General features: G+C 34.2%; 1 protein-coding gene and 1 long non-coding RNA gene across 8 annotated transcripts; both read right to left on the bottom strand.

Annotated features, from left to right (window-relative positions):
• Positions 1 to 541: 541 nt before the first annotated feature.
• On the bottom strand, positions 542 to 8,598 carry LOC125188216 (uncharacterized). 7 transcript variants are annotated; one of them, XR_016130586.1, is made up of 9 exons: positions 7,631 to 8,598; positions 7,483 to 7,526; positions 5,676 to 5,773; positions 3,311 to 3,409; positions 3,078 to 3,227; positions 2,425 to 2,511; positions 1,787 to 1,986; positions 1,058 to 1,159; positions 542 to 962 (listed from the first exon to the last, which is right to left on the bottom strand). It is a non-coding gene; the product is annotated as an uncharacterized LOC125188216 (long non-coding RNA). The 7 variants fall into 7 exon arrangements; XR_007170713.2 differs by lacking the exon at positions 1,787 to 1,986 and having other exon boundaries at positions 7,631 to 8,593; XR_007170706.2 differs by lacking the exons at positions 1,787 to 1,986; positions 2,425 to 2,511 and adding an exon at positions 6,086 to 6,258 and having other exon boundaries at positions 5,676 to 5,752; positions 7,631 to 8,592.
• Positions 8,599 to 11,470: 2,872 nt separating this feature from the next.
• Positions 11,471 to 14,265, bottom strand: LOC125187089 (bHLH transcription factor RHL1-like). Its single transcript, XM_048083601.2, has 7 exons — positions 13,770 to 14,265; positions 13,582 to 13,674; positions 13,322 to 13,459; positions 13,087 to 13,152; positions 12,439 to 12,504; positions 12,128 to 12,196; positions 11,471 to 11,986 (listed from the first exon to the last, which is right to left on the bottom strand). Exons 1-7 carry the CDS (start codon positions 14,145 to 14,147, stop codon positions 11,663 to 11,665), a joined length of 1,134 nt encoding a protein of 377 aa, XP_047939558.1. The 5' UTR covers positions 14,148 to 14,265; the 3' UTR covers positions 11,471 to 11,662.
• Between the last annotated feature and the right edge of the window lie 1,235 nt (positions 14,266 to 15,500).

The raw sequence follows: 15,500 nt of genomic DNA, 5'->3' as shown, positions 1-15,500 counted from the left end.
ATAATTCTCTCTCTTACTTTACTTTCTCTCTTCTTACTCTTACTTTACTTTCTCTCCACTCTAACTATTTATTATCATTTTTCCAAAACGAAAGCCAAAAAGAAGTTAGTCGCTTATCTTGGGACGGAGGGAGTACTTGAAATAAGCTTTCAAAACAAGTCCAACAACAATAACTAAGAGTAAGAAAGATGCAAAAGAACTACAAAGGTTAAGAACAAGCAACTAGAGAAATTAAATACTACTCCCTCCGTCCCACTTTAGAAGTTCCGGTTGAGTCGGGCACGTGTTTTAAGAAAAAAGTGTTTAATTATGTAATAAATAAATATTGTAGTGGATGTTGAGATCCACTTTTAATTGAGTGTCCAATAAATAAATGTTGTAGTGAATGTTGATATCCACTTTTAACACTTTTTTATTAGTTGTAGTGAATGTTGTGACCCACTTTTAACACTTCGTGACATTTTTTATTAAGTTATCCCAACCGGAAGTCCTAAAGCGAGACGGAGGGATAACTATAAGTTACTACTACTTCAACCCATGATGAACAAAAGATCTTGGCAGCCTTGAGTCTGAAATCTCTCCTCTTAAGGAAGAGAGAAAAGTTTCCTAGAGAGAGAATTAACTAAACTAAACTAAAGCTAAAGTGATAAAAAAGTGGGTGTTGGAAAGTTAAAGTCTTTTTAAAACATATATCTAATTAAAGATATTTCTTTTTCTTTTTTACTCTCCAAGGGCTGATATGGGCATGTGTAGCAAGTGAGAGTTGTCCTTGATAAGTGTGTGGAAGTGGCTTTAATCATTTTCCCGTCGGGTTCAAGCTGGCCAGTCCAATAGCTTCGGCAGTTTGGGTCATCTTTGCCTTCTTCCTTCACTTTCTTCCATTCCTTGTCATTTGCCCTCTTTCTTGCATGTTTTCTCTTCGTGCCTTCATTAAGCAGCTTCTGAATTTAATGATCCATTCCCTGCCAAAAAGAATTTTTTTCATGCAAATATTCAACATATAGTGCAAAAGGTAATCAATTCCAAGTGACGAAAACTAGTCTATCAAGAAGCAAACCTGCATCCAATTCCACTAAGCCACACCTTCTTGTGGCATAACATCCCCTACTAGCTGGATCAGTATAACTTTAGTGCTATATGGCACAAAGGCTTGCGAATCCTGCATGTTTTACAACTATGTCATAGTTGACCATAGAACAATATACATAGTATTGTTTGCATTACATAAGGTTACCACTGCTATATAAGAACCTATAACAGTAGAAGTTGAACCAAGGATACTCCACTGAATGACATTTAATGCACCAATTCAAGAGGATAAATTTTATAGTACTCCTTACTTGGTAATTAAATTAAAATATAGTTTTCCCATAAGCAAATGATTTAAATATGTTGATAAGGGTGCATATTTAGCCTTAGGGGTACATGATTTTAATAGTAAGATATTTTGAATTATAAGATGCATAACTTAAGCAAACTATAAAACACTAAGTATGCAAAAAAAAATATCTTACTATTAAAATCATGTACCCCTAAGGCTAAATATGCACCCTTATCAACATAAAACACCAAGTATGAGAAAGAATCTTTGAACAACATTAATATCATCTTGTTAAAAGAACTGAAGTACTACAAAAAGCCACATAAGATTACAACTACTCAAAACAAAACTTCTAATGAACAAAGATTGCAACTAATAGATTCATAACATTTCCAGTTTGCTACAAGTATAGTCGTGACTCAACTTAATACATGCATGAAGGTCATAGTAATGAAGAGTAGAGACCTATGTAGCAAAAGGCAAGGTATGAAAGAAATGCACTAAATTATGCCGCTCTTGGCAGTTGTGTCCAGCCAAACAAAGTGAAATAACTAGGAACACGCTTATGACAGCTGACGAATTACTCCTGTGAACATAAACTTGCCCTGAATACAGATATAAGCTTTGACATGTGAATGTAATTCTATTCTGATTTCTTGTATATTCTGCACATATGAAAACAAAGACCCCTTGTTCAAATATTCAAAACAATACATGCAATTTGAAACAAGACAGCTCATGAATGATCTTGGAATTTATATGGACAAAAACCAAATAAGCATATTAGTTAGAACGGGTAGAGCTTTCCTATACTTAATCAAACAGCATCAACTATACGATCTTTACACAACTATTGCCCAACAGAAAAATGAATATAAACCAAGATACAAAAATGTCCTCAAATTTTTTGTTTAGAATAAAACATTTCCTCTCCAAATAACATTCTTGGAACAAGGGATTGCCACCCTTGATTAGAAAACCCCACCTCAAAGTCTTAAATTCAAAACCATTCATATTATTCACAAGATGGGCAGGGTTATATTGAGTAGAATCATGATCAAATGAGTTCCTACAACAGACTGAAAATGGACATCCTCTATTACCTTTCAATACAAACCATGAAGGAGGAAAAGTGCACGGTAAGCAAGCAATTCAATACATGTCATTGGGCTTAGGATTCCATTCTTATTCTGTCTCAAGTAACCCATATGTAAGGTGAATCCACAAGTAAAAAATAAAAATAAATAAAGACATCCAATCTAATAAACTATAGCATAACTTGCATGAAGGACAAAAAAATTGAACTTTCAATAGCCACTAATTAAGTCTCCATTTGCTAGGTGCTATATAACCTGCGTAGCACTAGCAAGTTCCAGATAAGCAACTTTCCCCAAATAACTAGCTGATATCCCCTCCTTCACATTCGTAACTTGGGCTTTTGTCACAAAAGCAAACAGGTTTTTTATTGCCATATAATTTTTTTAATAGAGTTTTCTTTAGAACTTATAAGATACTAGTAGATTATTGAAATAAGTCAGTGTTCAAATGAACTAAGACTGCATCTACTTCCCAAAAATAAAGTGTAATATCTTATTGAGTACGTATTTTTATCTTAAGAAGATAATTAATAAGCTCCTTGCATCCCTTTTTAAGAGATCAAAACTTATTTTCTAAAGCATGGAACTTTTAAGGTTATAACAACTTAAACATCTTATAGAATAATTCAAGGTGCTAATAATGAATTTGCAAATAGTACCTTTTAAATCAGTACATTGTGATCATCATCGTTCCAAATCATGGATGATTTCTTATGGAGTATAGTTCTGCGTTTGAGTAATAGAGATTATATATCTCAATACTCTACTGCTTTCCAATGTATAAATCAAGTCCTAATGAAGTTTATAACCTGCAAAATAACATCAATTCAAAATGAAATTATATATTACTCCAGTTCACAGAAAATGTGAATCATCCACAGGGAACACTCACATGTGTGAACAAGGAAGGTCTCAAGCCTATTCTGAGATAAGTCTCAACTTTTTTTCCCTAGATTATTTATACAATCATTGCATGAGACTGGAAGTGCACCTACAGAAGGATGAGTAGCATAGGGTACAATGTTAGGGAGCTAGAAGGTCTAACAAATTCATACCCAGACAAGTGGAATTGACAAGTGCAATTTTCAGATTTAAAAGGAGTCCTATCGTAGCCTAAGTAAATTCTACTTGTAAGGTCATGCAAAATGTTGTCACTAACATTATTCCTTCCCACAACACTTTTTACCACGTTTCTTATTTAAGAAACAGTACACACAACCCATCATCAATTTCCTTAAATACTCATGGTACCATCTTTTTATTTTGTATCCATTATTTATATCAATTTATTTATTATGTAATCTAATAAATTAATTTTTCAATTTAAATAAATATGATATTCATTAAAAAATAAAAATACATAATTAAAATTCTAATTAAGCTGAAAATTACATAATTAAAATCCTAATAAAGCCTAAAAATTAAATAAACAGAATCTATATATTTATTTGCATATAAGAAAATAAAACAAACTTCAATTCAGATCCTAATTGATTAAAAGGAAACGAAAACAATTTAAATGAAAAAAAAAAGATAAAGGTGAAGAAAACAAAACAAAAAATAAAACGAAAAAGAAAACCAAAATAAAACAAAAAAAATAGGCACAATTAAGAAACGAGGGTGGCAACTTCAAAACCTTAAAGCCACTGCCACCACTAGTCCAACCATTTAATTTGTAATTTAAAACGTCGAAAAACTAATAAAGAAATCAGAAATCAACAGGCTGTCACTTAACATTTTGCTTGAAAGAGTAACACCATTCATGCCAACCCACCCGAGTGGGCCGCGTGGACATGATAAACATCCACCTTTGTGGATACTCTAAGCCACGTGGCAAAGTTACATAGGGATAACATCTCAGTCTAACTTAGACTAGTTTTCTAAATGAAAAGCAACATAAGAATTTTAATTTCGTAGTAATAACGTGGGCAGTAGGATGATGATAAGTTATACAGGGAAGCTAACCTAACCTGACTTAGTTAACAAACTTTATTGGTACACATAATTCACAGTTAATATTGTGTTTTCCTGCATATTTGTAGCTCCATCAATAACACTTGGTTTCTCTCATACTTTTCATCCATCTATACCGTTTTAACTATCCCCCTTAAGAAACCTAGATTTAACTCTTTCTCCACCTTTAGTTCTACATCAACACTCAAAATGACAAATACATATATAAACCTATTTATCTTTCTTAACAAAACCTAGTTTTCACTACCTCTCTTAAGAAACCTAGTTTCAGGTTTCAGGTTTCAATTCATAAGAAAACGTTTTATTAACATTGGAGAGTATATAGGAGGCTATAAAGTTCTTGCTATTGCAAAAATAATTATGTGACGCCAAAGCCGGACCAGACATTAATTTTCTCTTATGTTTTCCTGTTTTTTACTTGTTGCTATTTTCATAATTTTATTTGTCATGATTATATGGTTTTCTTTATGAACCTCATGAATATAAGTTTCACCAGAAATTGCTATCCTGGCAATAAAACTAAATACATAATTTATGATGAACTTCTTAAGTCCATTTCATAGGACATCATGGGTTTATCTGATCCTTTTCAATTCATAACAGTATAAAGATTTCAAAATGATTCGCTCCAAGAAAAGTGAAGTTAATTTCACATTGTTTAGAAACTAAGTTTAATTAATACCTACTTGGAAAAGATGAGCAACTGAGAAAGTTTATCTCTAGAATTTAACATAGATAGTCATAAAACACTGGCCATTTAAGAATAATATTAGAGGGTAAAACTCAATAAGTAAGGATGATGAAAAAATGGGATGAAATGGAAAGCTCATATTGGTTTCTAATAAAACATCTTCTGTAATAACACATGCATGAAAACTGCAAGTTACTAAATTGAAACCATAGCAACATCCATGACCGCATACACACTAATCAAGTGCACAATACAATGAATGTTGTAGGATCTTTCCATCTTTTATCCAGAATATTTCATGATCACCTTAATTCAACATCAAGGAAGACTTAAAGTAATTAGAGGGCTTGAAAGGACATTTCAATGCATTCCTTGTTTCATGGTTAACGATTGTTAGCATTTAGCCAGGGAAATATATTATTCTCATCAATACATCTACCCAAACAAATAATATGCGTACATTATGAATCCACCAGGTGCAGCTAGCATGCTCATCACATCAGATGCAGTTATGTGTCAGGATATCCACAAAGTAGGTCTACGGTGCATGGATACTTCTCATATTGAAAAGGAAACACACACATACATATACCTCACTCATCCATCCTTTCCAGTCCATAACCTGATATGAGATCTTCATCGGCCTTTGGCAGTTCGTGGATGAGATCCCTTACAAATCAAGGAGAAAGGCTAATATGATGTTAGGGGAAAACTGAAACTTGTAGCAATACCAAAGTTACTTATAATGACAATAGCAGGTTCCAGGCCAGAAAATTAGATAATAGTCAAGGCTCACCAACGTTTGGTCTATTGAATCAGTGCGAATTAAACACATATAACATGTTGCACACAGAGTTTTAAATAAAAATTTTCAAACTGATAGTGGAGCCTACATTCTCGTCAATTATTAAACTCAAATCTATAACATACAAATTTATAGCCTGAAGTCATGATGATATAATGGATTTGAATATTATCACCCTCATTTTGAAATATACTTACTTTGCAAGGGCTTTACCGGAACAATTAACTTATTATGAAGTCATTGGACTGCTCAACTATCTCGCATACGGCATAAGGTATATCATTCAGTTAACGATGAACTTAAAGATCGTCAATGCACATGGGCTTCCAAGATTTCATAAAGCCTTCAAAACCTAAATTAGTTGTTATTCCTGGTATATATCATGAGCAGTCACCGTATCAAAAATCAGAAAGGTTGAATACTTTTCATGAATTAGATTTAATAGTGATCTGCAAGTTTTGAGAGACTGACTATTATCTATGACCATGATTTGGTAATGACAAATAAAACCAAAAAGATACAAATCCTCTTTTAGTGGCAGTATTAAGGCAAGATTAAAGTTAGCACACAATTTCAACATCACATTCGAGCACATTTTGTATGAATAAAATCCCTAGACAGTACTCTCTCTTTCTAATTTATTCAACGGACTTTATTTTTCATTAAGGAAACCCTTTATAAGTAGTTACCATGTTTACAAATATTAATATTAATAAGAGTAAAACTGAAGAATTGCAGCAATGATTTTACACTAATCAATAGGGTGGTGTATACCTATTTCTCCATTTTAATGAACATACATAACGATTGATATAATACGAACTTTTGAGTAGGACAATGTTTTGAATTTGCTATCACTAAAACATTATCATACACAGTATTCTTAATAGTTTGACTAGCTGCCCCCCCCCCCCCATCTTTTCGTTTTGGAAAGCACAGTAGCGAAGTGGAACTACTTACTAATTACTAACTAGAACAACTTTGATGGTGGTTAAAGTTGACATTGCACTCAAATTTCTACAATTGAGTTGAGCCAACAAAATATTGATCGAAGTTCCTACGAGTTGGAGTTTCATTTGTATTTTGGACAACGTTCACGTCATATTAGTTTACTTTTACTCCAGTCATTATACATATTCGATCTTGCAGATACAATAGTATAGAATCTCACAAGTTCATCCTATTTCTAGATGGTTCTACAAACAAAGGCACAGTCATCGAATGCTATGTCTATGTCCAAATTGAGAAATTCATTTTTGAGGCAATCAGGACGGTTTTGACCGTCGTGCTTAAAGTTTTCAGAACCATATTAATGAATACATCAATCTCTTATAATGTCAATTCATAGAAGAGAACGTTAATTCAAATAGTAAGAAGTAAAGAACTCCAATTTAAGTTTTCAATGGCATAAATTTCAAGTATTGACATAGCTTAGCCACAATCAAAGACAAAGATTAACAGCAAACAAGGTTGACTATATGCTCAGAAACTCATAAGCTAATGGACACCATCTCAGAGCTCACCCGTAGTATCAAAATATCTCAAATCGAGTTCCAATAAATCATAAGAAAAAAGTGATCAAGAAACTACATACCTGAGGATCCGGAACTAATCACGAGAATCAATTAACTCATAGGCCTATAGCAACGCAAATTGTAAGTGAATTAAATTAATTGTGTTGTAGGAGTATATGATTGAATAAAGCTTTGGTAAAACATAAAAACATGATCTTCGATTCATACCTAAATATGAAAACATAATCAAGGACAACGAACTCCGTGATTCACACTCTTATCACAGACAAATCCAACAGAGAAACACAAACAAGATGATTAATCACATAAAATATACATCTTTTTTCCTGCAAGAACAAGATAGCAATAAACAAATCCTTCCACTCGAAAGGTGAAAGGTTTTGTATCAGGGAATCACTGTTTTACTCATGATAAAACTGACAAAAGCGCAGTAAAAATCGATACTTATCTATATGAACCTAGATTATAAAAAAAAAAAATTAAATTAAATCATATAATCACAACTCCCGAAAAAGAAGATGAGTACAAACTGGGGTTCGTCATTTTGTTGATGTACGTTGTTTGCAAAGGATGGTGTATCTTTGGCAGGTCCCCAGATGTATCAGATAGGGCAATGACGCGCGCGTGCGGCGTGTATGTGTGTGAAGGGAGGAGGGATGGAGGGAGGCAGAGAGAGGCGGTGGAGAGAGAAGCTGACAGAATAGAAGTGAGCACACGCATCCACAAAGGTATAACTCTATACAATTGCCTGCTTGTGCTCGCTCTCTTCTGTCAATTAGTCCTTTCTCTTCTCCCCTCTTTCGCTCCAATCAAAACAATCCACAAACAACAACCTGAAAACCGGCCGCTGCTGAGGTCTAAACCATCCCATCAATTAGGGTTTCCGTTTCCCCGATTTTTTCTAGTGAGAGGATTCCCAGCAGAACCAGTCCCTCCTACTTATAGTAACACAGTAGACCTTTGGCTTCATTCATGCAATATATCAAACAGTTGCTGGCAGTGCCAACTCTCCTCCACGCCACCATGCCAATCTCCATACAAAAGAGGAAAAAATTAACATCAAAATTGTGCAAAATTGTGCGAGGCCTTTCCCCTCTGCCCCCACCACTACTGCTAACTTGTTCCTCACATTCAATTGAATTGAATCCAATCAATGCTATCGAATAAGACATGAACGGATTGTCGGACACACAGTGGAGAGGACTTTTCTTTGTTTCGATGTGATGACGTGGGTGAATAAGGAGCGTTGGATTAGTAGTAATGGCGGGTCATTTCCGTCCTTTGTGGGTGATAAACTTTGGGAGTTGTTCCACTCATTAAAGTACCATCTACTTTTGGGATTAATCCATCAATTAGTACATTCTCCAGACATAAAACTAAATTCAAAACTTACTTAATTACAATGGACTAAAATCATAGTACTAAAAATAAATGAATTGTTTGATAATCCAATTGTATTATCGATGATATGTCATATGACTATCTTTTCCTAATTATTAAAGAGTACTACTAGTTATGATCTTAACTAAATCGATTTACATGGGACAATGAAATACTCCTCTAACCAATAGGTTGAGGGTTCGAGTCAATCACGGGAATAGATGAGGAACCATTGTATTTGAATCGATTACTACTGAATTAGCGCTTGTATTTGAGAACCGTGCCATAGTATATGGTTATTGTAATTTCTCCTCAAAGCATCTTTTCGATGAGGCACAAATGGAAGTGGGATGACGAGTGGTTGGAAATTATGGAGCATGCAATGCAGTCGCCATGAGTGCGGGCGGCTGCATTGCAAATAACCTATAAAATTGATCGAGGCATGATCCTTGGCTTTTGGGCTTTAGTTTTTATCCAATGTATGCCATAAATATATTGAGCGTAGTATTGGTCGGTTTTAAAACAAACTATAAAAAAAATTTGTTATTTCGTGGCGAAAATATCCGCTACAAAATCTTATATTTACGAAAAGTAACCGAGTTAGTGGCGGATCTAGTAGCTAAACAAAATCACGACAAAATACTTGTCACTAAAATATTAGTGGCGGAAATTTAGAGACCTACAAAATAAACTAGTACTACTAGTATTATTTGGATTGAAAAACTTGCTCAATGTTATATAAAGAAACAAGTATGAGACCTGATAAAGAACACTAGTAGTCTTATTTGGACTGAAAAACTTACCCAATGTCACAAGGCTGCATGTTGTGTGTGAGAAGTAATGTCTTTAGATTTGTGTTCGTACGTTGTCCTACTAAATTTTACTTCATCAGTACCCCATCAAGTGTCTAATTTCTTTTCGGCATAGTTTTAAAAAATGTAAATGAAAATGGGTTGAAAAAGTTAATTAAAAATACAAATCACACTTTCAGTAATAAAATGTGAGTGGAATGAGTTAGTGGAATGTTATATTTACTTATCATTTATAGTAAAAATAAAAGTGAACACTTGATGGACGGAAAAAACAAAAGTGAACACTTAACGGGAACGAGGGAGTATTGTTTATTTTGTTAGTCTGTTTAAGAAAAGAGGATTAGACCTGTTAATGTTTTTTACTTTTTTAATAAAACTAATGGATTTATGAAGTAGTGGAGTTTTTAGGAGGATTAGTATAGTTTGGATTCACATGATTTCGACATATAAAGTCATCATGCCAATTAATGTCTTAACATATACCCAGAAATATTCGATTTGAACATGAAAATCCAAACTGAACTGAAATTACTGGTTTGATTCGATGTTCGAATGGTTGATTTTGCACATCTTTAATTGCAACAAATAATTCGATATATTCTTGTTTCCGATGTTCTTTAATGTCTCAATAGAATCGATTAATTTAAAATATTTAATTTCACCAAATCGTTGAATAAATCATACTACCAACTTGTGATTCTACGTTGACACAAAAGATAATGCCACTGTAACAAACAACACCTATATAATGAAGAGTCTTGAAATTTATTTTCTAGGTTCCATAAAATATTTCCCCAGACATTCTTTTACGCGTGTTTGGTGTGTGTCCATATATGGTTGAATTTTTCAATTAGACGTGCCTCCAAGTACCAAGTTGGAGGATCTGAATTTTCTAAAACTTCTGACTTCTTACTTTTATTTCTGTTGAAATTTGAGGATTGAACGTCATTTTGTTCAAGGAATAAAAGTTGTTAGTAGATCATAACTCAGTTTATTGATGTGGATTATATACACCAATTTTATATTATACACATGATATGCAAGTATAAGAAAATGAAAATATAAAAATATGCATAGACACTAACGACAAATCCAATTGATAAAGATACAAAAATAGAGATGCAATTACTTAATTGGAAAACTTTGAAAATTTGCCAAAATTTATGGTACAAAGAAAAATATCCTTAAGTTGAGAACATAATTTTCAATTATATTTTAGTAGTATATCATTTTTGGGAACACTTCCATTTATGTTCCTTAATTTTATTTGGAAGTTGGAACACTAAGAATGAGAATATATTTTGAAGCTTAGGTGAGGTATTTACCATTTTTTGTGAGAACATAATCAATTTGACAATGTAACACCAAACCTAACTGTTGTAAAATATAGTACTTCATTAAACCTAATTAAGTTCCTTTTATGTCAATGGATGATTGACTAAAACCTAATCCTCTTTATTCCGGCAATCATCACCCATAAAGCTAAGTGACTTTTCTAAAGAGGTAAATTTAAAATTAACAAACAAGAAATAGGAAAATGGTGCCCGATTTTAAAAATGGGATGTACATTGTGCCCTATTAATTTGGATAAAGAATTTAAAGTCGGATAGCATCATTCTTATATAGTTATATTTATGCTCCACCTTTGTGAGTTAATTATGTGATTCGGTTTTTTTTTCACTTTTCATTTTTTTTACTCCGTATTTGTTAAGCTGTCATTCACCAGAGACTGGTAGTTGAAGCTTGTATTCAATGTGTCACTAAACCAACAATCTTGGTTTTCCAATTTTAGTTCATTTATAAAGTTCACTATAATATGTTAGAGATATTGAGGCGAGACAAGATGGATAAACACTAAAACAACGTACCATATTATTTCGAAATTTCCACAATAATTCATTCGAAACTAATAGTACTACAAATTTGGTAAAAGCAAAATGCGGGTGGAAAGCATAAAAAAGATATTATTTCATTAGTTAGGACATGCAAACTTGGTTTACATTTTAAAAGTTACGCAGTTAATACTTCAATGCACATGCATTGATCATCACTCCAACTTAGGAGCAGCAATGGCTTCCTGAAGGGACATCTTTCTACCGATGGTAGTAGCTGATGATTGGACGGTCATAACCGATGTGCTAGGCGATGAAGGCCCGCCTCCACCAGCCTCTCCAATGTGCGGGGGGTTACGGGAGTGTGACGTGGCAGTGGAGATGGCGGTGGCAAGCGAAATCGGCATTAGGCACAGCCCCTTTCCTTGAAGGTATTGCATGGCAGAACCCATGTCCTCCTCCAGCAGCTTCGCCACCTGCTGTTCCGTCGCCGCCATTCCATCCTTATTGTTGTTGTTTGATGCCGCCGGCTGCCTCCCCTGCGCGCACACGCACATACATACAGCTTTAATGAATCCAATCTTCTATTTTGATCAACATTGAACCTCATTTATAAAATGATAATGCCATGTGAAAATATAATCTTGAAAAATAAAATATGAAGAAGGCATGATTATTACCTCTGGTGACTTGTCTGGAGCTAAAGGAGCCACAGCTGCAGCACCTCCTAATCTGCTCATGCTAAGAACCTGTACATTTCCACATAATTAAATATAAATAATAACTTTTGATAGAATAATAGTAAGATTTTTTTTTAAAAAAATTACTCCATGCTACAGCTCATACAACTGTCTTATTAATATACTACAACCCATACAATTTGTCAACCCAAAACAGATTTAATTAATATATTTAACAAACAAATCTAGATGTGTGAAAGTATATATTAATGCATACATATATCTATTTATAGAGGGAGAGAAAGAGATACTTTGACTTGGAGCTGGAGGAATTTGACATAATCAATTATCTCATCCAGCATTGAGGCCTTGTCCGTCTGTCATTCAAAGAAGCACCAAATCATTAGCTTAATCTCCCCCAAATCTCATATGATTACATTTCAAACCCTATTTTTTTTATAAATAATTATCAATCCAACTAGCATCATTATAATTTAATCAACAGTACCAGTAATATACCAAGCAGGAGTAGATTGCATTATATACCACACGAATAATCTTCCAGTTAATTATTGACCAATAATTTTAGATGGTATACATTGTATAATTACAGATGTGTAATATCTATAGAAATAAAATTACATGCAAATCAGTATACATTCTACATTTGAACACGTTCGCAAGATATTCACTTTGATTTATATTCCAAAGGTTCATTAAATAGCACGTGGCTCTGCAATTTGATTAGCAAAAAAATGCAAAAGATTTCTCTTTGTTATTAACAAGGAGCTCAAGACGAAGCTTCATCTTCCGCATGAGGAATGAATGCTACTAATTCCCTTTACTCTAAATTATTAGTAGTAATTAATACTCCTACAAGGTTAATTAGCTTAATTATCATATAATTACATAATTAAGGGATTGACGTTAGTATTAAAAATCAGAAGCGGGGGTATCACCTTATTAGCATTGGGTACAAGCTCCTGTAAAGACTTCATCCTCTCCGCAATTCTCTCTCTTCTTAACTGCTCATTAACCATTTCACCCACGTAAGGGAAAAACTAAATTAATATAAATAATATTCTATCAACAATGAGAAAAAAACAAAGGCAAAGAAATGACGTCACAATAAAATCAATATGGAGGAGACAAAAAAGAAGCTGCTTCTGAAGTGTATAGTAAAACGATTCGTACTCTTTCAGCGATGCTGTGAGGATCGGTAGCCTGTCCTCTCCTTGCTCTGACCTTCTGCTTCGACCGCCCCGCCGCCCCGTCTCCACTCGTCGCTGCCGCGGCCCCACTGAGACTCTGAGACTGTTGCAAACCTCCTCCCTTTCGAATATTTTAAAAAATCAATCAGTATTCATTTCCGGAGATCCTCGATTTCAAATCTAATGTTCATGAACACGCAATTTATCAGTGATGTATGAATGGGCATGAAATTGGGGGAAAACCTGAAGGTGGTGAAATTGCTGAGATTGATTGGAATTTTGACCAGGCAATCCAGTGAAGGCGTTGAATAGGCCTTTAATTGATGCATCATTTGCCTGAATTCATCTCACATTGATTCGAATTCAATTGTTGGCACAAAAAAATGAAATTAAAAAAAAAGGAAAGAGGGGAAAAAGGAGAAACGGCAGACCGGATTAGCGGAATTGGGAGACGAGGAGTCAACGACGTCGTTGTGGTCATGCATCGGCGCGGAGAAGCCTCTGGAGAGCAGCAACTGCTGCTGGAGCATCAATGCCTTGGCGGCGCCGCCGCTGATCTGGTGGTGCCTCATCCGCAGCGCGGGCGAATGATCCTCGGAATTCCCCGGCGGCGGGTGGTCGTCGGCCCAAGGGAAGGAGGAAGGGGTGGGAGGCACGGAGGAGAGCATCTGTTCGAGAAAGTCCTCGTGAGACGACGTGGGATCGAAATTGGAGGGCTGCAGCATTTCGTGGAGGAATTGGTGATGATTCATCACTGAGTTGATGCTGTTCAACCCAGGGGACTCTGGTTCTCTGCTGGCTTCCCTCATCGCAGATTGATTTTGCAGTTGAAAGGAAACTGCAATTGAATAAGTTGCAGAGGCGAGATCTTGATGGAGCACCGTTTTCTAAATTGGGAACAAATATATTATGCCACCAGAAAGATGAATCATAGTAATGAGTTATGTTTCTCGAATCACCTCAATATATATATAGCCAAAAAAACTACGCAGCCAGCTTGCACAACACTTTTTTTTAATAGAATACATAAACTAATAAACTTAATTAAAATTAATTTATTAATATTTAAAAATCTAAATTTAAATTTAATGTTATAAAATTAAATCTAAAATCATACTCCCTCCGTCCCTAAAGAGTATGAACTTTGGGTTTGTCACGAATTTTAATTAATAAGGGGAAAAGTAAGAGAGAGAAAAATGCAGTGGAAATAATGTTAGTTGAGAGTGAGGTCCACATTATAATAATGATATTATAAGTGTTAATAGTAATGGTATAAGTTGTAAATAAAATGATGTATAAGGGTATTATGTTGTTTGAGTTTTTCAAAATTAAAAAGTTTATACTCTGTAGGGACAGACGAAAAAAGAAATAGTTCATACTCTTTGGGGACGTTCCATTAGGTGTCTCATTTATAAGCGGCACGGGTTTTAATAAATGTCAAGAAAAATGGGTGGGAAAAATTAGTGAGATATGAGTCTCATTTGTATATATTAGTTTTAAATGAAATGTGAGTGATATGAATTAGTGGAAGGTGGGATCCTATTAGCATTCATAGTAAAAGTAATTGGGACTCCTATTCGTGGACGAACTAAAATGGAAAAACGGGGCTCCTATTCACGGACGGAGGAACTAGGGAGTATGTACAAGCGTATTATAGCTATTTAGGCCATCTCCAATCATTTATGTCAAACTCAAAGCCATTTTGAGTAGCTGTCACACCAAAAAATAGTTTTTACTCCAACAATTTAAACCATTTTATAGTATTTGTCTCACACAAATTTTGCAGTAAACATATTTAGTGTTATTCCATTGAAAAATCTAAAATTAAGTTACAGTTTAGCATATAAATAAGTTTTGATATATGATTGGAGATGGTCTTAGCACTTTTGATATTATATTTTTGAATACAACATTCATGGTGTGCTTGCGAATGCTTTAAGCAAGTCGTTGTAGATCGTCATGCCCACCCCTTTCCATTGCATGCTTAAAGCATGTAGTGAAGACAAACAATTGTGACTCTTCATGGAGTAGTATTTTAGATTTTTTTTCAGTTTGAAATCAAATTTATCATGTAGTTTTCTTTATTTTTTTAGAATAACATATAATTAGTCCCCACACAATTGAGATTTCACTTTCGTAATATCTACTAAATTTTACTCCAA

Source organism: Salvia hispanica, chromosome 5 (assembly GCF_029641045.1).
Source record: "Salvia hispanica isolate PSC_SH4W2 chromosome 5, Shi_PSC_v1, whole genome shotgun sequence".
NCBI classification, from domain to species: Eukaryota; Viridiplantae; Streptophyta; class Magnoliopsida; order Lamiales; family Lamiaceae; genus Salvia; species Salvia hispanica.
Note: the sequence above shows the minus strand (reverse complement) of the source record. Positions and strands in the feature narration are given on the sequence as shown.

Bases quoted from the DNA above. Each gene is read 5' to 3' on its own strand.
- LOC125187089 (XM_048083601.2), bottom strand. From the start codon at position 14,147: ATGAGGGAAGCCAGCAGAGAACCAGAGTCCCCTGGGTTGAACAGCATC. The intron at 13,460-13,581 runs GTTTTCCCCCAA...AATATTCGAAAG, and splicing joins AGCAATTTCACCACCTTCAG to GGAGGAGGTTTGCAACAGTC. The intron at 11,987-12,127 runs GTAATAATCATG...GTGTGCGCGCAG, and splicing joins CTCCAGACAAGTCACCAGAG to GGGAGGCAGCCGGCGGCATC.